The 20,464-nt window shown below is 51.8% G+C and overlaps 1 protein-coding gene across 1 annotated transcript in view; it reads left to right on the forward strand.

Moving 5' to 3' along the window:
- The window catches only part of TNNI3K (TNNI3 interacting kinase), a 289,215-nt gene extending 270,839 nt beyond the window's left edge, over positions 1 to 18,376 (forward strand). The window contains 2 exon segments of the mRNA XM_055341198.1: positions 14,207 to 14,286; positions 17,897 to 18,376. Coding sequence (XP_055197173.1) covers positions 14,207 to 14,286; positions 17,897 to 17,973 — 157 coding nt within the window. The 3' untranslated portion in view covers positions 17,974 to 18,376.
- Positions 18,377 to 20,464: the final 2,088 nt, after the last annotated feature.

Consider the following 20,464-nt stretch of genomic DNA (forward strand, 5'->3'; position numbering starts at 1 on the left):
TTGTTAAACAGAAGTGTTGAGAGCCTAGATGCCAGGCCCCAGGTGCCAGGGCCACGGAGTAAGCCACAGACCACGGCTCCCGCTCCGGAGGAGTGTGCGGTCTGGGGCACCCCATCTCGAGGGACAAGCACCGACAAATACCACCACGGAACATCCCACGGAGGCCTAGCTGTGGGGCCGGCCACGGAGCACGCCGTACAGAATTCCTCGGTCGTGTTCCTGCCCACACAGAAGGCAGGGGCGGTGGTGGGCTCAGCAGGCCATGCCAAACCCCGGGCTGCCCCAGGATTCAAAGAAGCTCCGCAGCACATCACAGCGGAGTAGGGCAAGAGCCCCCACGTCTCTGGCAGGAGAATAGCTTTGCAGGAAGAACCAGGCACCCTCGCCACATAATACCACTTTGTTATTCAGGGCCTGACAGCCAAGAACACACGGAGGAGGCAGGGAAAGCTTTGGTGTTGTATGATGAGCCAAAAGGTCCCAGAGGTTTAGTATACATTCACTTAAAACAAAACAAAACCCAAAAAAAACCCACAAAAAACACAAAAAATGAAACAAAACAACAATAACAACAACAAAAAAAAAAACCCATGGCTTGTAATTTTGTAACCTCCTTAGGGTGTTTCAAATGGTTTGTGAAGATCAATGTTCTCCATGTTCAAAGAGTTTAGGGAGTTTTCAAATCTTTCCATTCAGACCGGCCTGTCATAAAGAACAAAGGAACATGGAATTTCTTGCAGGGATCTGAATCCGCACAACAGAGCCTGGAGATGTTCAATCAACAAAGATGGCCTTTGAACTCTCCTTGATCCAAAAGGGGAGAGGACTGTGTGCTGCTCCGTGGGCGCCCACCTGGTTGTCGCTTTTATCTTCCATCAATAAAATTGGCTTTGTAATTTTTGCTTATGTAGCCACCCAGGGGCCATCCTTATAAAACAGTGGTTAAAAGCTTGGGCTCAGATGGGCCTGAGTTCAAATTCAAGTCCTACTGTGTATAAGCTGCGTGCCCCGAGGCCGCGTGGGTTGCGCGCTCCACGTCTCGAGTGGCTGAAGATAAGAGTATCATCGCCTTCCTAACGTTGCCGCGAGCTTCAAGTGAGAATGCAGTTTGTACGTGTCTGACGTGTGGTCAACACTGAATAAATGTAACCTGTGTTTCTTTTCTGTTTCGCTGTGAGCTCGTGCAGTTTAGTCTTAATTATTCGTCTTCTAAGAGAAACTACTAAAATGAGAGACGAGCGGAGAGCCCGCTGTCGTTGGGATTGCATTGTTTGGCCCAAAGGTCGAAGACACCTTAGAGAAGCACCACACACAGGGTTGTCTCTTGCTCTAAAGGCGAGGTTGATACACTATTTGCCCCACGGGCCGAGTCTAACACCCTGCCTGGTTTTGTCAAGTTTTTTTTTGTGACCGTGGCCACACTCGTTTACATACTGTCTATGTCTGCTTCTGTGCTGTAACAGCAAAGTTGAATGGTTGCCAACAGAGACCATATAGTCCGCAAATTCTAAAATATTTACTAACTGGCCCTGTATTTACAGGAAACATTTTCTGACCCCTGTTCTAGGAACTTAAAAAAAAAAAAACCTGATTATTTTTCAAGTCACGTAGTTCTGAAACTGCATACGTTGGAAACTTGTCTGCGTATGTTGGAAACTCGTCTCCCCGTGGGGGAAAAAAAAATAAGGCTACCTTCAAGACGTCAACACATTTCCTTCAACTGGCCAATGCCAGGTGCTATGTGAGGCCCCAGGCGACACACGCGTCCCTCTGGATGAAGAATCCACAGTCCGCGGCTGATGAGATGAATATGCAATATGAGGCGAGTTCTGCCGACGGCTAGAGCAAACGCCTAGGGCAGCGCTGAGGCCGCTGTGGCTCCTGCTGCCCTTCCATGTGGCCGTCACCTCTATCCCAGAAGAGCGACTCTACATGCTGTTCCATTTCCCTGTCATATCCATAAGACTGTACCGAAAGCCCCCGAATGGGTGAGGAAGCCCTAACGAAGACCCGTTCACAGCTTTCTCTGGCAACGATGTGCAGGGTGGGGTGGGCTGGGCAGGAAGCAGCAGTGGGGAGGCTTTTGCAGAGGTCACCTGTCAGGGGAATGCAGCTTGTTCTTGGGCAGTGGCTAAAGAAATGGAAGGAGGCTGAGCAACGAATCAGAGGGAGATAAGCAAAGATAAATATGAATGAAGTTGCAAGGGAGGAACCTGCATTCATCCGCTGAACACATCTCTATTGGGTGCATAGTCCAAGGCACTGGGGAGCGAGGCAAACAAGGCCCCGCTGTCAGGAAACTCCCCTTGTAGTCAGAGGAGGCAGGCCATGCTAAGTTGAGTTCCTCCAAAAAAAACAGACCACAAGACAAGGATCTGAGTGAAAATTATTTGGGGGGGGGGGAGGTTGGGGGGATGTGATCTCAAGCACAGGGAAGGAAAGAAAAGTAAATAAAGGGTCACGTTAATGAGTAAGTCACTGCTCTGGGCAACTAAGGCTTAGTGTCACGTTGTGACCTCTGGGGGCATAGACCACGCCTCAGAATTTTCCCAACGAGGAGCCAGGATGCCCGAGTATTTCTGTCCGCCGCCTCTTGTTCGTCACTGATGGAGGCTCGCTCACTGGGGTGGGTGGGAAGGAGGATTAGTTAGCGATCCTTTGAGGTCAGGCGCGGGAAGCCATGAGCGTGACCAGAAAGTTCTAAAGGTGACTTCCCAAGTAGATCGGGGCAGGGTACCGCATCGGGCTACGCAGGCGACAAACAATGAACAAATACCCAAGGAAACGAGCTGGTGGCCAAGTACCGTGCAGGCCGTTAGAACGAGCTGGAGGATGAAGAGTGACTGGGGGGCCAGTTAGGATGGGGCGCTTGCACTGGCGAAAACAAGGGGGGTCCTGAGACACAGCCGTGGGCAGGGTGGGAAAGCACGTGCAGAGTTCGTAGGGCAGGGGACAGAGACGCAGGCGGGCTGTGTGGAGGACTCGGTAAAGAGGCGGGCGAGAGTGCTAGCAGGTGGAGGCCGAACCCCAGAAGCTTTATCAGCCGGAACAGGGCGTTAGAACGTTGTCCTGCAGGTGCAGGACATCCCCGAGGGATTTTGAGCAGAGACGTCATCAGAGATGATCTGATTAACAGTCTGAACAGTTCGTCCTGGTTACTCCCCGTCCCTTCCCTTTTCCTTCTAAATGGTTTGGTCCGAAAGCCATCAGATAGGGCTGAGCAAGGCTGGGCGCTCCCGGGACGTGGAACAGGATGTCTGGGTCCGAGCAGGGCGCAGAGAGTGCCCACGTGGCCGGCACGGGCGGCAGCGCCTGGCCCGCAGTGTCCGAGCTGGGCCAGGCCGAAGGAAGGTGTGCGGCCGCCCAGCCGAGATTCTGGAGCCCGGGCACGGTGAGGAAGGCACCCACGTGGGAGACCCGGCACGAGGTCAGCGTCCAAGCCTGGCAGGGAGGGCATCCGTGAGAGGGGAAGCAGGGGACCCCCCCATGACGTGTCGGAGCCCTTGCGGGGGGGGTGTTCCTGTGGGGAGGTGGTGGTCCCCGCGGTTCCACGTGGGTTGAGAAGGCTACAGGGAGGGGCCTGGTGTGGGGAGGTTGAAGCATCAGGGTGGGGAGGAGGGTCCAAGCGTAGCCAGGCAGCCTGTGCTGGTGCCTGGGACCCGCACGGGGTGGGGAGGCCATCAGGTCGGGCACAGCTCAGCGCCGGAGCCCAAGGTGGGTGAGGAGGCACCTGTTGGGGCAAATGGGTGGGCAGTAGGCCGGGGCGCTGAGTCAGAGCACGAGCGGGTGGGGACAGCAGGGGAGCCCACGTCGGGCACAGGAGGACGTCCACATCCGTGTCGAGGGTCGGGCGTGTGACGGCACCCGGAGAGGGGCACGCTTGGGGGCATGGATCAAACGGGTAAATGTGCCAAGGACGACGGGGAGCAGGTTTCCCAACGTCAGGGAAGAGACGCGGAAAGGGAGACACGTAGAACGGACGCTGCGACGGGGGAATGGACTGGAGAGAGGGCACGGATTCGTGATGTGTGGGTGGAGGGGAGGTCTGAGCGTGCTCACGCGTGCACCTGTATACCTGCCCGCTCATCACCTTTGCCCGCTCCGCCAGAGGGCTGGCCGGGGCAGCGACACTTCCACAAGGAACGCGCCCAGCGCCCCGATCTTGGTTTGCAGGTACTGTCCTCCACCGTTCCGGAGCAGGGCAGGTGTCAAGGGGGGACAAGAAGCGTGCCAGAGAAGCCTGGCAAAGAGAAAAGTAAAGAGACCCCCAAAGAGGAGCACACAGCAGAGGGACAGCTTAAAGGGGCCCCCGCTTGCCAACCACGAGACGATTCCAGCTTCAAAATAATGACAGTAGCGTTATAATCCGTTGAGGAAAATAGTAACTTGAAATCCGTACGGATATAAATAGATGAAGATCTTGAGATTTGGTTGAGATGTGGGGTATTTATACAGTCTCGCAACAACTCCCCACAAAATACTTATTTATTACAAAGAGAGTAGTTCTGTGGTGGAGGGTCCCGCCAGACACCAGCTTGATCAAGTCATGAAAATGAGGAACGCAATTGCGGGGCAGATGACAATGTGATGGGCTACGACGGAGAGAACACGAAGCACAGGACGGGAATCTAGCCAGGGGTAAGCCTCAGGTAGAACCAAACCCAGGGGTATTCTGCAAAATTCCTGGCCTGTGCTCTTCAAAAATGTTCAGGGTCAAAAAAGACCGAGAAACTGTTTGCAATGGAAGGAAATTAAAGAAACAGAACAACTAAATGCAACGTGTGCTTCGGAATCCAACGCTTTTGCTGTAAAGAACGTTATTGAGACAAAGGGCAAAGCTGGAACAGAGTCTGGGAGTAGATGAAACCAAATGATTATATTAGGCTCTAGAGAAGGTCTTTATTTTAGGATTCTGCTAAGATACAAGTCTGCATTTCTGTTTACCCCAAAGGGTAGCGTCCACGTCCATCACACTCGTATCTGGGTTCCTAGCACTTAGCACGGCACCTGGCGTCGTGCTTGATAATCAACCAGGGAGAGAAGGAGAGAGACCAGGTCAGAGGTGTAAGTTTGGAATCTTCCCTAGAGCTAATTCAGTCAAGGAAAACAGCTGATTCGTGTGCTCTCCGGCCTGCGTTTGAATTACAGCCGCGTGATCCTGGACAAGACCCAGACTCCTTTTCCACACGCGTAAAACGGGTTGTTAGACGGAGCGAACGTAATGAGATCTGGGAGGTCTCTAGCAGAGTCCCTGACGCTTAGCAGGTATGCAACAAGTTTTTGTTTCCCTTTTCTCCTTAAAATAAAGAGAGAGAGAGAGAGAGAGAGAGAGAGAGAGAGAGAAATAAAAATTATCAAAGACTAGACTTTTCGACCTCCAGGGTAGCTCCTGGCTTCACTACACAACCTTGGTATATGAACTTGGGTAAGTCGTTTCACTTCACGAGGCCTCGACCTCCTTCTCGGTAAAATGGGAGCTTGAGTAAATGGAGGAGTCGGGGGTGAGCTTTATGACCGTCATGCTCCCAAGATCTCCTAGTTCTAATATTTGAAATACTTTCCCTTTTTTGGGGGGGGGAGGGGGAGGAATGATAGGTAAGTGCAAAAAGTGTAGGATAAGAAAGGTTTTTGGCCGTTAATATTTAAAGGATGTTCCTGAGTTTTAGCAGTCGAGGCGCGCAAAGTGCACCTCCTACCGGATTGCACAATTCCTCACTTACGCCTGCTTAGAGTACAGGTAACCTGAGAGGTGGTGGTATTTGTTAGGTTACTGTTGAGGACATTAAAAATGCATGAGCCATCAAGGAACTTTCAATTCTTGCTGCATTTTTCCTTATTCATAACTCTTTTCCTAATTGCTTTTTCTCTTAAAAATGGGGGAGCCCGAGACCTTGGATGTCTGCCTAATGGCTCCAGCGGAGCCGTGACCCATTGCCAAGTCTTCCGGGCCTTTTATAGCCCGGGGACATTTGCCATTGAAAGAAAGCAGATGGGTTTGATGTTCCTGAAAGGGCTGTTTTGCTCTGACCTCTAGCCCCACTAAATATTTTGGCCATTGCCCATTCACTGTAATGGGAGCAATAAATTTGTTTTAATTTAGGATGTTATCAAGTAGGGAATATCGACAAAGACAAAATGATGTTCTGAAAACAGCCAGGATGAAATCATGAATAAATAAATATGTTGAACTTAGCTGATAAATTAACAAATGCTAATTCCTAAGAGTCCGACTGGACTATTTCAAAGTTAGGCCAAAGGTGATCCCGTTTCTACTAGAAACGTCATCTTTCTCTCTCGGCCAGAGAAAAGGTGGGCTACCCAGACGCTGCAAAGCATAGAAAGGCCTTTATCCCCGGTGACAGATCTGTTTTAAACAGATCTATTTGTTTCCAGCTAAGTGCCAAAAGGAACAGCCAGCTGACTCCAGTAGCCTTTTCTATGGCAAAGCATTTATTTTCCTCGTGTAAACACCTCTATTAGGGATCAAGCAGGCTGTTTCTCTACCTTTTCTTGGTCTTAGTCCCCTAGATTAGTGTCAGAGGACTTAGGTTCTGGTTCGATGTTACCTGTCTGTGTTGCGTTTTGAGTGAAAGAAATGACTTTTAACTCGGATATGTTCCCCTTGAGGAAGGCGATGCAGGTGCATAGGCCATTGATCCCCCTGCTAATATTCTTTCATAAGTAACATCGTTATGACAGATGGCAAAAAAGAGAGAAAGAAAAGAAAAAGAAAGAAATCCTAACAAACCACAAAGCATCTTTGCGAAGCTGTGAGGCCTCGGGATGGTGTGGCCTTTGCAAAGTCCAGGTGGCTAAGCCTTCTAGGTTACCAGGACCCGAGGGCACCTTTAGCTGCGTAAAAGCTAATTGGACCAACTCTCGGATGGAAGAAGGTCTCTAACCACACCAGTAACCTAATGGTCTTCTGTGCAACATGTAGGAAGATGAATCCGTGCGGGCAGCTTAGAGAGCTGCGGCCGTTGGAAGCACCTGGCTTAGGACGCTGAGCATGTTCCGTCTCAGGTTTGGCCATCGCCGCCCGGGGACGCGCAAGCCCTTGGGGGAGAGGGGAAGGTAAGAATTGTCTAGAAGCTCTCACAAACCGAGGCGGGACAAAGCTGGTCCCGTCTGCACGACGGTGAAGGGCATTTCTCCACGAGGAGCGTCGCGACCGTCTTCACAGGCAGGGAACCCCGGCCTGGAGCTCGCGGCCACGTCAGGGAGAGACCAGTGGCTTGCCACGCGCTGCTCTTGAGGGCCGCGAGCCTGGGCAGAGGGAGCAGGGACTGCGAGGCCCCCGGGCCGCCGTCGGGCCTGCTTCCCCCAGCTCCGGAGGTCACGCAGGTCACTTCTCTGGGAGGCCAGATCCGTTCCGGGCCTGCCCCAGCACCTGCGGGCGGGCCTCAGAGGAAGTGTGCGGCGACAGAGCCCCCCACAGGCACGAGAAACCGCCTCCCATCATCGTGGGCCAGCCCCACGGCCTGGGTCTCTCTGATTCTGTCTGGGCACTGGCGAGAACGCTCCAGATGCAAGGCCCCGGTGCTGCAAACCCACCTGGGAGGGGTGAGGGGTGGGGGGTACACATGGTCTCTGTGGGGCTGGGCGCCCACCCGCTGCCTTCTTTGGGCTGTAATCCAGTCAGAAGCATTTGCGGCGCCAGCGGGCGTCCCGGGAAGGCATGAAGGCCCACAGCCGAGGCCCGGACTCGGGGCTGCAACCCCAGCAGGCCCGACGGCTGCAGGCCGGGCCCCGGCGGTGCTGAGGCTCCCCCGGGCCCCTGTGAACTTGTCCCGGGGCCTGGAGACACGGCACCGGCCTCCCTGCAGCCCCTTTGGACAGGACTCGTCCTGCTCCGCCTGGGCCTTGCTTGACGGTGTCCCTGCCTGGATTACGAGCTAAGTGTTGGTTTTTTTTTTTTTTTTTTAAGATTTTATTTATTTTTTCATGAGAGACACAGAAAGAGAGAGAGAGAGAGAGAGGCAGAGACACAGGCAGAGGGAGAAGCAGGCCCCACGCAGGGAGCCCGACAGGGGACTCGATCCCGGGTCTCCAGGACCAGGCCCTGGGCTGAAGGCGGGCGCCAAACCGCTGAGCCACCCGGGCTGCCCGACTGTGTGTTTTCCAGAGAGTTCTTTCTCTACCCCTCAGGCACTATGACAGGAATGTTCTACAAATTTATTATTCTATCAAGACTCCCGTGAAGCGGCCTCGGACTCCCCGGCACCGGCCTTGCACCGGCCTGTCACGCCAGGCCTTAAGCGATGGGCTCGCGTGGCAGGCCCTCGGCCCTGGCCCAACGGCCGACACCACAGAGAAGGAAGGTAAAGTCGGCCGCCTCGGCGAGAAATGTCACCTCCCCGCCTCGCCCACACGTGAAAACCAGCTTCACAGACCCGGGAACACTCCCCAGAGCGCCACCGAGCGTGGGGCATGGAAGGAGCTGGAATGTCCCGTCGCTCAAGTCCCCTACCCCAGGCCTGAGGCCCTCCAGCCATGCCTTGCAAACCTCCAGGGATGGGATGGGACAGTACCGCCTTCTGGAACAGTCCAGCCTATTTTAGGACAATTCTAGCTTCATTTTCTTCTAACCGTTCCCCGTATCTAAGGCTCGGCTCCCCCCTTTGAAGAATGTCACCTACCTGAAGTCTATGTCAGTTCTTCTCTGGTTCAGCCAGTGACAATTCAATCTAACCACGTGTCATTTGACACGAATCTCCTCCTCTTTCTTACGAGCAATCAGGAGAAACTCTGTCCAGGATCTGCGGGAATCCGGGCGTGTGTTCCCCCTGTGGATTTCCCATTTAAATTTATCCTCAACATGAAGAAATAAAGCAAACCTAACATCTTTTAAATTATTTTTTTATTTATTCATGAGACACAGAGAGAGAGAGAGAGAGAGACAGGCAGAGACACAGGCAGAGGGAGAAGCAGGCTCCATGCAGGGAGCCCGACGTGGGACTAGATCCCGGGACCCCGGGGTCATGACCTGAGCCCAAGGCAGACGCTCAACATTTTTTTTTTCTTATTGAACCCATGGTAGCTTCTAGTAATCTGTTCATTTGGTGTCTCTCTCTTTTTTTTTTTTTTTTGAGTGTACAAAAAACTCTGTTTTAATATTCCTTTCTGGAGCTGTGCCTAGAATGTACATGAACCCCCTAATTCAGTGTATAGACAGCCTGACTCCTGCTCTGAAGAACATTTGGGCGTATTCTATGATCTAGCACTTTCCCCACTTGTCACAGCTCTTCTGTAATCCTACATACATATTGATGTACTTCTCTTTGGATGATACTTTTTTGCTTATCGCGCTTGTCATGGGCACCGTTTTCTCTGCATTCCTTTCAGCCAACATAGCCTCCTGGTTTAGAACATTCTTGTCTTTGCTGAGGGTGTGGAAGTCCACTCACAGACCAGGTGACTGTTAACATGCTAACTGGTGCGACAAACCACGGTCTGGATGGCAGGCACACCCAAAAATGCAGACTATATACTTTGGAGTTGAGTATGGACTGACCTAAGTAGCCAACCATCTGCTAGGTAGTCTATACGCAGAGAGCTTGGTTTGAAAAGCAGAAAAAAGGGGAATCCCTGGGTGGCTCAGCGGTTTAGCATCTGCCTTGGGCCCAGGGCCTGATCCTGTAGACCCGGGATTGAGTCCCACGTCAGGCTCCCTGCATGGAGCCTGCTTCTCCCTCTGCCTGTGTCTCTGCCTCTCTCTTTCTCTGTGTCTTTCATGAACAAATAAATAAAATCTTAAAAAAAAAAAAGAAAAGCAGAAAATATGCTTCTAGTTCTGCTCTTGATTTTGGATAAATTATTCACCCACCAGGGCACCTCCGTAAGAGACAATGGCTGATGATTACGTCTGTCTTTATATTTACGCCACGGAGCTAATTTGAACTAGGTAGTCTAAAATGACTGAAGCCCTCTTTTAGTACGAAAATAAAATGTATCGCTACGATGGGGTCGTGTGTAAAAGCGAACATAAAGAGCCTGTTATTCTCTGTAAAGGAGAAAACGTCATTACATCCCCATTAAACAAATACATGATATTACCCGTACATTATCCTATAGCATTCATATATGTGCCTGTATATAATATGCAACACCCTTTTAGCATAAAGAAGGCCTCCTCGTTGACTAGAAATACCGAAACACTGCAAAACTGAGTGCTTTTCTTACCTGCCATTAGTTCACATTTACTTTCATTGAATTCGTGGGGCGGCGGCATCCCCGGAAATGCTTATCTTCACCCACCGCAACTTCAGCAAACGGAGGCCCTGCGGGTGTGTCTCCTGAACTCTGGGCTCCTGTGAAACTCCTGCTGAAGTCTGGACGCACATGGGTTGAGGACAACGAGTCCCATTGATCAGGGTCTGGTTTCTTCTGCTTTGTCTGCCCGGGGCGCGCTTAGCTTCCATCTGTCTGTCATCCTAGAACAGTGTCCGCAGCCGGCCCATGCGGGCTCTCTTGGGCAGGGAGGTTAAGGCCCCTGGCATGAATTGCATTCAGCAACTGAATAAATAAGACAGCTTGGAGACGGGCTTTTATTCATAGGAAACCAGATAGCCTTTTTGATGATAAAATATTTATTCCCTATAGTCTTGTTGCCAAGACTACTGTGTATAGCACATTTCCTAGAAAGCGAGACTGCTAAAGAGGTCTTAGTAGGTAAATTTTAGGGTATTGGAAGGGTAACTTTTATTCTAAAAAAATTACTCGAATGGCATTCTGTTGCCCAGAACTGAGTGTGGTTTGACGCTTAATGGTGGTTGAGATAATACCATGCCCCATGGTAAGTCAATATGTTTACTTCTTTTGAATCCTTGCTTTCCTCTAAGACACAACTTCACTTTATTCCTTAAGAAAGTGAGGCCAGAGGCACCTGAGTGGCTCAGTCAGTTAAGCATCTGCCCTCTGCTCGGGTCATGATCCTGGGGTCCTGGGATCGAGCCCCACCTCGGGCTCCCTGCTCAGCAGAGAGTCTGCTTCTCCATCTCCCTCTGCTGCTCCCCCTGCTTGTGCTCTCTCTCTGTGTCAAATAAATAAAATCTTAAAGAAAAAAAGGGGGGAGGCCAAACATGCATTTTAAGGCAGCTAAGTAAGTTAAGCAGTGTGGATTTATATTAGAATTAAGAAAAATCTGGGGATCCCTGGGTGGCTCAGTGGTTTAGCGTCTGCCTTTGGCCCAGGCCGTGATCCTGGAGTCCCAGGATCGAGTCCCACATCGGGCTCCCTGCATGGAGCCTGCTTCTCCCTCTGCCTATGTCTCTGCCTCTCTTTCTCTTTCTCTCTCTCTCTCTCTCTCTCTCTCTGTGTGTGTGTGTGTGTGTGTCTCTCTTATGAATAAATAAATAAAATATTAAAAAAAGAATTAAGAAAAATCTAACTTCTCCAAATGAACTTTTTGTAATGACTTTATTTTATGCACTTTAATTGTTTTAACTATTTACAAAGTACAGGCTAAGCCCAAAGATGTCAGACAGGGTCTCTGACCTCCAGGAATATTCTGTTTAGTGTGGTTTCCTAGTAAACAGAGACAGATCATGCTACACCAAGGCAGACTCCGATAAACACTGTATTTGAAGTACGGAGTACTAGGGGGTATGAAATTCCGAGTGCAGTTTCCAAGAAGACTCTGAGGAAATATTGCCTTTGAGTTGGACCTTGACTCATAATGAAAGTAGGTAAGATTTACTGAGGGCCAACACTTTTCAAAGTATTTTAAACTTAGTAAATTCTTTAGTTCCCCTGATTCACCTTATAAGCCAAGTTTGGTTATAATTCCTATTTTACAGTTGCATAAACAGAGGCAAAGAACAGTTAATTAATTTAGGCCCGGGGCCATCGCTAGTAAGTAATAGAGTCAGGATTCAAATTCAAGGACTCTGGCACCAGAATGTTCCTTCTTATTGCTTCCCCTCAGGGATAAAGATGTCCCCGAGTGGATTCAAGTAGTGGGAGCAGCTCAGTCACAACTACGGAGGAAGGAAAATTCGAGATATTTTGGAAAATCCAAAGTCTATTAGTGCGGCTTGAACTTGGGGGGAAACGATGCTGAGGAATTGTAGAACATAAGATACACACAGAACACAAGTAGGTGTGGACCCCAGAGAGTTTGGACCCTTGGCCTAAGGAACTGCAGTGGGGAACAGGGGAGTGTCCTGGCAGGATTTTTGTCACCAGAAGACCTTGTGGAGGGGAGAATTGAGTGACTTAAGAGACAGACATTTTTTAAGGACCTGTTAATTAATTAAATTGTTCAAACTATATATATTTTTTGAGCTTCTCCTATGTACCAGGCACCAGTGTTGAGTATATAGCAGGGAGTAAGGGAGATAAGATAGACAAGGTTTCCAACCTCATTGCATGAAGGCATATGTAAGTAAATAGATAAGCAAGGTGATTTTATGTAGTTCCTTTTTTTTTTAATTTTATGTAGTTCTAAAAGAAAGAAGTACATTGTTGTGATGAGCTACACAGTGATAATAAGCCAGGGAATGGTGGTGAGGGAAAGCCTCTCTGAGGAAGTGATGTTATAAGCGAGGTCTGAATGCCAGGGGGATCCAGGCTTGGGTGAAAGCAGGGCCAAGGGCTCAGAGAAACGGGATTCAATTTTATTAAGAAGTTTAGTCCAAGCCGAGTTAACAAATGCAAAAATCTCTGGATTAGGAAAGAGCTCGGAAGGCTCAAGGGACAGAAGGAAGTGCTTAGCAGAAGATGGGGACAGGGTACGAGTTGAGGTTGAGGTAGTCGGACCCAGGGCCTTGGAGGTGAGGGTAGAGCATTAGGGTACATTTTACTGTCGGTGAACTGGGAGGCCATGGGGAGGTTTTAAGTAGGCAAATGGCTAAATCGGCTTTCTACTGTGAAAAGATCTCTCTGGGTAATAGATGGAGAATGGATTATAAGGGGACGGGGGTGAAAGCAGGACGATGGGTGAGGAGGCAAGTCGCAGAGGCCCCAACAAGAAAGAGATTATATGGCCTAGATCTTGAAAGTCAAGAGGGGGTGAGCTGATTAGGGTTACGTTTTGGAGGCAGAGCTAAAGAGATTTGAATTGAGAGAACCAGACACCAAGGGTGACTCTAAAACTGTTGGCCGCAGTGACTAAATGCTGTGGTGCTGGCGACTGGGAAGGAGAGCACTGGCTTGGGACGGGGGAGGTAAGAGTTCTGCTGTGCGCACAGTGAGGCCGGTACCAGGGGTGACTAGGGCAGCCTCCTGGAGGATGCTCAGGTGCGGGTGAGAGACGGGGACATGAGAGAGGCCACACTTACATAATTAACTGACAGATGTGATTTGATATTGGGGTGAGGGTTTAGGTGGCTTCCGGTTTTGAGCCTGAAGAGGTAAAAAAGGAAGCAACCCCACTAACCAGGGTGGTAAAAGACTAGGAGAAGTTGGAAGAAGAGCGGGATTCATGAGGGTCGGGAACCAGGAAGGACTTCCCGCTTGAACGGTGGATAAGCACACTGGGTTTGGAACCTGAAAGCCTTGGGTCTGAACCATAGATGAGCCAACCACCTACGGTTGCATATGGTTTATGCAACTATAAACCTGTGTGACAAGCTACTTAATTGCTCCAGCCCCAGTCTTCTTACCTGTAAAATGACAGACATGATTTGGTAATGGTAACGATTAAGCGAGATGAGAGAGGGCAATGCTTGATACATAGGGATCACACGATAGATACTCTCATCACCATCTCTTCCATGTACCATCATGATAACACAGTGTGATATTAACAGCATCTCTTGGCGTGTGGTTTCTCGGTAGGGATTATTACCGAGATAATAGCGTTCTGGATGTGTTAGTTCCTTTTAAGTAAGGCCTACAATGGTATTAACTCAGGTTTTCGATTCAACGCTCCTTTTTGGTACATCTAATCATCATCAAAACAAACTGGAGATTACTGATGTACTTTACCCATTTTAGAGATGAATAAACTGAGGCTGAGAAAGGGGGCCAGGACTTTTGGAGCCTACCTGGAAGAGCCAGGACTCACACCTGGATCGGACTTACTCCAACTAATTGGGAGCTCTTTCCCAACTAGTCACGCGTAGCATAAAAACACCTTTGTATCACTTTGTCAGTTTTCTGGGACCTCTGCTGAGTGAATAGATGGTGTTTTATGAAAATGTGATTGGCAGACCGCCACTGTGCTTTTCCTAGTGTGAAATCATGTGTGTCGTGGATTTTGCAGCGCCGGACCGTGTTCCTCTCAAGGCCTGTCTTTGGAGGAGATGAAGAGAGGTCTCCAGTCCTCGCCCGTTGACAAATACGGTGAGAATATAGATTCTTCAGGTTGATTAAGGGAACTGCCCCTAGGAAGCTGACATTATGTATCTGATAACAGGGGAGAAAAGGTTTTGTTTCATATAATAACTAGAAATGACAGGTGCTTAAAAACTACTATATTATAAAAGTACGACCTTCGATCTTAAGTCTCACAAAACTCTGCATTTACCATTGAGTTTAATAACGCGTGTGCCTAAGGCTGTGCTCGTACAAGCGTAGCAGAGTGTGTGCACACGTGGAAAAAGGTACAACTCTCCTTCATGCAAACAATCGGCTGCACCTTGTGATGCTCCGAACCCCCTGTCGCCACCTTGCTGAGTTCATCGCAGGTACGTGGGGAGGAGAGAAACAGGAGATGAGTTTCTGCAATGACATCACCTGCCGGGGGGAGCTCTTCCCCTTTAGCCAGCACCCAAGGGTAAAACGTAAACCCAGCCCCCCCCTCAACAAGCTGCAGCAGAGGTGAAGGTACCATGGATGGCGTCCGTTTTGCACAGGACTACTTTAAAAGGAATTAAGAAAGCTCTTGGAAAGAGTTGACACAGTCCTATGCAGGCCCCTGGAAGCCAGAGGATGGGTAATCGCCCTTAGCACCAGCTGCCATATTAATGTGCTCGGCCTGTAATGTCCTTTTTCCAACCTCTAAGCCTGAGAGGCTCTATATTTAATTGGAATTTTAGCACAATGGGCTCATTTATTCATGAGAACTTGCCTTGACAATATGGAGAACTGAAAAAAGAAAAATGTATGTCAGTTGAAGAGATCAGATTTATTACAAGAACCGGGGTTTGGGGAAGAATAAATTGGATGATGGGTTTCCAGGTCTCTGATTCAGCTGGCAATAGACCCTGCAAGCCCTCAGCTTCGGGATCCCCACCAATGCCCCTCATTTTGCCGAGTGTTATTACCTAAGGCATTCGAGAGCCTTCAAGAAATGAAGAAAAAAAAATTGTTCTGGCTAAATGCAGGCAAACTACTTGGGGGACATTAAAGAAGGGAAACTTTGTGCTCTGACTCCCAGGACGTGTCTAGAATGCAGTCGAGAGCCTTTCATCAGCAGCTTAACAACATAATCTATGGCCAGTCCCGCAGCCCGGGTTGGGGGACATGTGCTCTGGGTGTCACAGCATCACATTTTTTTTTATAGAGACAATACCGTTTTTCCAGACCTTTGCAGATGATGCGACCATGTAGCCACGATATACAGGGCATCCTCTGAAACATGTGCTTTGACCAAAAGTCTCTCCTTTCATGGTGGACGGAGCATTGCAAGATGAAGCATTTCATTATCGATCTTGTTTCTTGGAGGACTAAGACCCGGAGCAGAACTCCTCAAGAGGGAGGAGACGGGGGTGATGCAGTGAAGCTGGGTTTCCCTCCGCTTGTACCCCTGGGTCCCAGAGGTGGAAGAGAACACTCGGGTGTTAGGATGCAGGGAGGGCCCGACAGGCAAAGGAGATACAGCTCCATCTCCCCCTAGGAACGTCCCAGGGGTTGGAAAAGACAGAACTTTCCATTGCTCTCCATTTTCATGGCATTAGCCAACTGGGGCAAAACAGCTCCTTGGGGAACTGCCCCCGCCCCCAGAGCAGGGCTAGAGGAGGAAGATGGAACTACATACACCCCGACTTTCTCTTTACCGCAGGCCTCTCACCCTCAAGTAACAAGGCGGGCGCCCATGGCTCAGGCTTTTCTGGAAGCCTGTGGTCCGATTTCTCTTGGGTCCCTCCTAAGTGGGGAGGCCACACAGGTGCCGGCCCTTCTGGCAACGACGCGCCAATAAAAAACATCACCCCCCTATGGGCCAGCCCCGAAGGTCAGCCACCCATGCTGGGGGACAAGGCCTCCCCGTGGGGACCCCCGATGCCCTGGGGACAGGCAGAGGGGCGCCGGGGCCCTGTACTGCCTGCTGCCCTAGCAGGTGGATGAGGAGCCTAAGCGCGGCGCCGAACACTTGCAGCCTGAGACCAGGTGCGGGGTCAGGCTGCAAGCCACGAAACACTGGGCCTGATCCCTAAGACTTCCATGGAAGCTCCCCCAGATTGGGATTCAGCGCTGTGTATCCTGCCACCCCTGGGCTCCCCACCCCCCCCCCGCAGCACCTGCTTCTATGTGCCCTGGGCCCGCCTCCCCTCCCCTCAGCCCCCCCCCGCCCCGCCACAGCACCTGCTCCTATGTGCCCTGGGCCCGCCTCCCCTCCCCTCAGCACCCCCCCCGTGGCACCTGCTCCCATGTGCCCTGGGCCCACCTCCCCTCCCCTCGGCTCCCCCCTCAGCTCCCCCCCCATGGCACCTGCTCCCATGTGCCCTGGGCCCACCTCCCCTCCCCTCGGCTCCCCCCTCAGCTCCCCCCCCCGTGGCACCTGCTCCCATGTGCCCTGGGCCCACCTCCCCTGCCCTCGGCTCCCCCCTCAGCTCCCCCCCCGTGGCACCTGCTCCCATGTGCCCTGGGCCCACCTCCCCTCCCCTCGGCTCCCCCCTCAGCTCCCCGCCCCCGTGGCACCTGCTCCCATGTGCCCTGGGCCCACCTCCCCTCCCCTCAGCACCCCCCCCCGTGGCACCTGCTCCCATGTGACCTGGGCCCACCTCCCCTCCCCTCGGCTCCCCCCTCAGCTCCCCGCCCCCGTGGCACCTGCTCCCATGTGACCTGGGCCCACCTCCCCTCCCCTCGGCTCCCCCCTCAGCTCCCCGCCCCCGTGGCACCTGCTCCCATGTGACCTGGGCCCACCTCCCCTCCTCTCGGCTCCCCCCCACAGCACCTGCTCCTATGTGCCCTGGGCCCGCCTCCCCTCCCCTCGGCGCCCCCCCCCCCGTGGCACCTGCTCCCATGTGACCTGGGCCCGCCTCCCCTCCCCTCGTTCTGAAAACGCAGCCAGCCATCAGAGGAACGGGTGGCGCCCGGCCCGCGGTCTCTAGGACAGCGGCCTGGGCCTGGGCCTGGGCCTCGGGCTGCCTTCTTGGGCTCAGCCGGGGCCGTGGCTTCAATGAGCATCGAATCCCGCTGGTATCGAGGCCTAAGCATGGAGGTGCACTCAAGACCCGGGTGCTCAGGGAGCAAAAACAAAACAAGACCTCACCAGAGGTCACCTGCCATAGAGAGCGGCTCTTTCCCTGTCCTCGATGCCAGCCCCCCTTCTCCGCTTCGCCCCGGCGGTGTCACGCACCCTAGGGATGGTCTGCCGCACGTTCCCAACCTTCTGGATCAGGTATCCTTTTTGTAGATGAAGACACTGAGGCCTAGAAAGGTTAAGTGGACACAAACCACAGAACCAGTAAGTAGAGGAGCCAGGGTTTAAACCCAGGGAAGCCCATGGTTCTCGCCACCGTGACCCACCACCTTCTCCAACCGTCCCCCTGCTATGGCCCAATGGCCCACTGCGGTGCACATCACACCCCCGCCCTCCGCGGTCCTCTGGTCTCAGCTCTCTGGTTTGCATGTTGCATTTTGCCTCCGTTCCACAGCTGCTGCCAGCAAGTCTTCCCAGAGTGTTCCGGGAGCCGGGAGAAGCTCCGTGGGGCACTGGGGGGGGGGGGGACAGAGAGGGGCAGGATGGACACGGGCCGGTAGGTGACAGCGGGCGTCTACTCTGATGCAGGCTACGTGTCCGACCCCATGAGCCCGATGCAGCTTCATTCCTGCCGGAGTAGAGGCCGCTGTGAGGACAGTGGCTGACCGCGTGGGGTGAGGACCTACGGACGCTCTCCCCGGGACCTACGGACGGCTCTCCCCGGGACCTACGGACGGCTCTCCCTCCCAACCGGGCAGGCTCGCGTCCCATTATAATATTTTACCCTCCAAGGTCTCCCCATTATTGTTCATTCTGGTCCTAATTCCCCACCGCAACTCGGGCTTTGGATTCGTGGCTACGGAATGACACGCAAGACCTGGAAGAACCAAGACCTGGAAGGTCCTTAAAGAATTGGTTTGGATTTTGTAACTGAAAGAACAAATCGGTATCGTTGCTTGGGGATGGGGCCCGAGTCCGTGGTGGGCGCTTGCCACGCTGCTCTGTGGACTTGTGTTTGAGAACTGTGGGTTTGATGTGCTTTTTTTTGGGGGGGGGGATATTATTCATTTTCCCATCTTATTATGTCACCTCCAGCACCCAGCTCTGTGATTAAAGGTTCTTTGTTGGTCCACAAAAGGGATCCAGAAGCGCCTGTCATTCCCACAAGCCGTCTTCTGCCTATACCTTCTTTATGACGTGTCGGTGATGACCTTCAGGTCAGGACGCTCGCAAAATGTTGGGCTCAGTCATTCAGCCTCCCTGTACATGACGCCGAGCGCCCTGTGCTTTGTTTAGGGGCCTCGTCGCTGTTAGCACCAAGGTGTCATAAATGCCATCGGTTCACGTAAGGACACGGGCCCACGAGTGCAAACCCGCTGTGCGAACCAGAGTCTGGCGCAGGGCGTGGGGAGGCTGTCCGAGGCACCAGTGGCCTCCGAAAAATGAGCAATCTGGGGGCGCCTGGCTGGCTCAGTCAGCAAATCCTGTGACCCTTGATCTCAGGGCTGTGAGTTCAAGCCGCATGTCGGGGGGGGGGGTAGCATTTACCTGCAGAGAGTTGGGGGGGGCGGGGATCTGCTCTCTACGCTCATTCCAACCAGGAAGACAGGATTACTTCCACCAAACAAAAGTTTTGCCATTGAAATGCAGACTTGGGGAAAAAAAAATAAAGACAGGCAGGAAACCACGAAAAATCAGGGTGATAATTACTGCTTTTCACCTCCTTAAGAGAAAAAAAAAATTAGTAAAGGAAAATGGGGTATGGGGTAGCCTGTAAGTCAGAGTTTCTAGATCTCAGCACTGCCGATGTGCTGGGGGTGGTGACCATCTTCATGGGCGCCGTCCTGGGCTCGGGGGGATGTTTACAGCATCCTGGCTTCTGCGCCCACATGCCAGTCACAGCCCCCCTGGAAAGTCTCCAGACATTTCTAAATGTGCCCGGGGCGGGGGGTGGGGGGGGGACAAAACTGCCCCCAGCTCAAGAACCACTGCTCTAAACCCTGAGAGGACAACTGAGGACTTGAAGAGCAATGATGGAATATTGAACCCGGCGTGGACTGGACTTAGGCAAATCTGCTTTCTCGTCCTGAGTGATACGGGCTCGTATGCAAGGGCAAGGGAATGGGCAAGTGCTGATTGCTCCATTCAGGCCTCTGGTGAGCTACCCCCGTGACCTCCATCCTCCCTTTTCCCCCCTACTGGTTAGAAATTAGGTTTCTTGAGGGCAATTTCTATCAGGACAAGCAGCCTCACTTCTAAAACGCTTCAAAAATATATATAAATAAATAAAAAATAAAAAATAAAAAATAAATAAAACGCTTCCGAGCCTTTTCTTAGGACTTGTGGTTCCAAAGTCGAAGGTCCTGTGATCAGCAGGGGGTAGCCCAGTGCCAGCCCAGCAGACCCAACATATGACACCTCCACTCAGCTTCACTCTTCTTCTCCCCCGGCCTCTCGCTTCCCCACCTCATTATTCTGGCGTCATAGGTGCTCTTTCCCACCTAGCAGGTTGCCAAGGGGCCTTCTAAGAAGCAGAAACAAGGAGCCTGCAGTGGCCGTGCAGGTATAAAGCCTTCTGGCAAGGGGCTGGCCAAAGAGCACCTGTCTCTAGGGCTCTCCCCCTCTCTCTAGGCCTCTGCTGGGGCTGCTTGAGGGAATGAGCCAGCACCCAGCCTGGGGTTCTTCAGGCCTTAATCCTTTTATGAGTTGAAAGGAATACATTAGAAAGTCAAAAAAATAAAAATAAGTGAATATCTACTTTTAACTAAACTAGTCATGGTAGGTAGGCGTGATGCTGATTGCGTGTGTGATCAGGCCCGGGCTGGGGTAAAGCTGGCATCCTCCCAGTTTCCCGTGGACCGGAGATCATATCCGGAGGAAGGACAGTTTCCTTTTGAAACACTCCTCGAGAGGGGGATTTTCTAGAAAAAATACGTGAGGCTCCCTCTCTTTGTTTCCTTTAATTAACGACCTTCGCTCTCCACCATGTATCTCCTTAGGTTACCGCTTCCCTCTGGCTCTTGTCCAGGATCTGCAAATAATGAGACTAATGTGTCTTGATTCCTGAGAAGGGGAACCTTTTCACAGATGCCAACCTGTAGCTCACAAACCCTTGGCGTTACTGCACCTCTAATGGGGCCTAAGGATCATCTTAGA

Source organism: Nyctereutes procyonoides, unplaced genomic scaffold (assembly GCF_905146905.1).
Source record: "Nyctereutes procyonoides isolate TBG_1078 unplaced genomic scaffold, NYPRO_anot_genome, whole genome shotgun sequence".
In the NCBI taxonomy this organism is placed as follows: domain Eukaryota; kingdom Metazoa; phylum Chordata; class Mammalia; order Carnivora; family Canidae; genus Nyctereutes; species Nyctereutes procyonoides.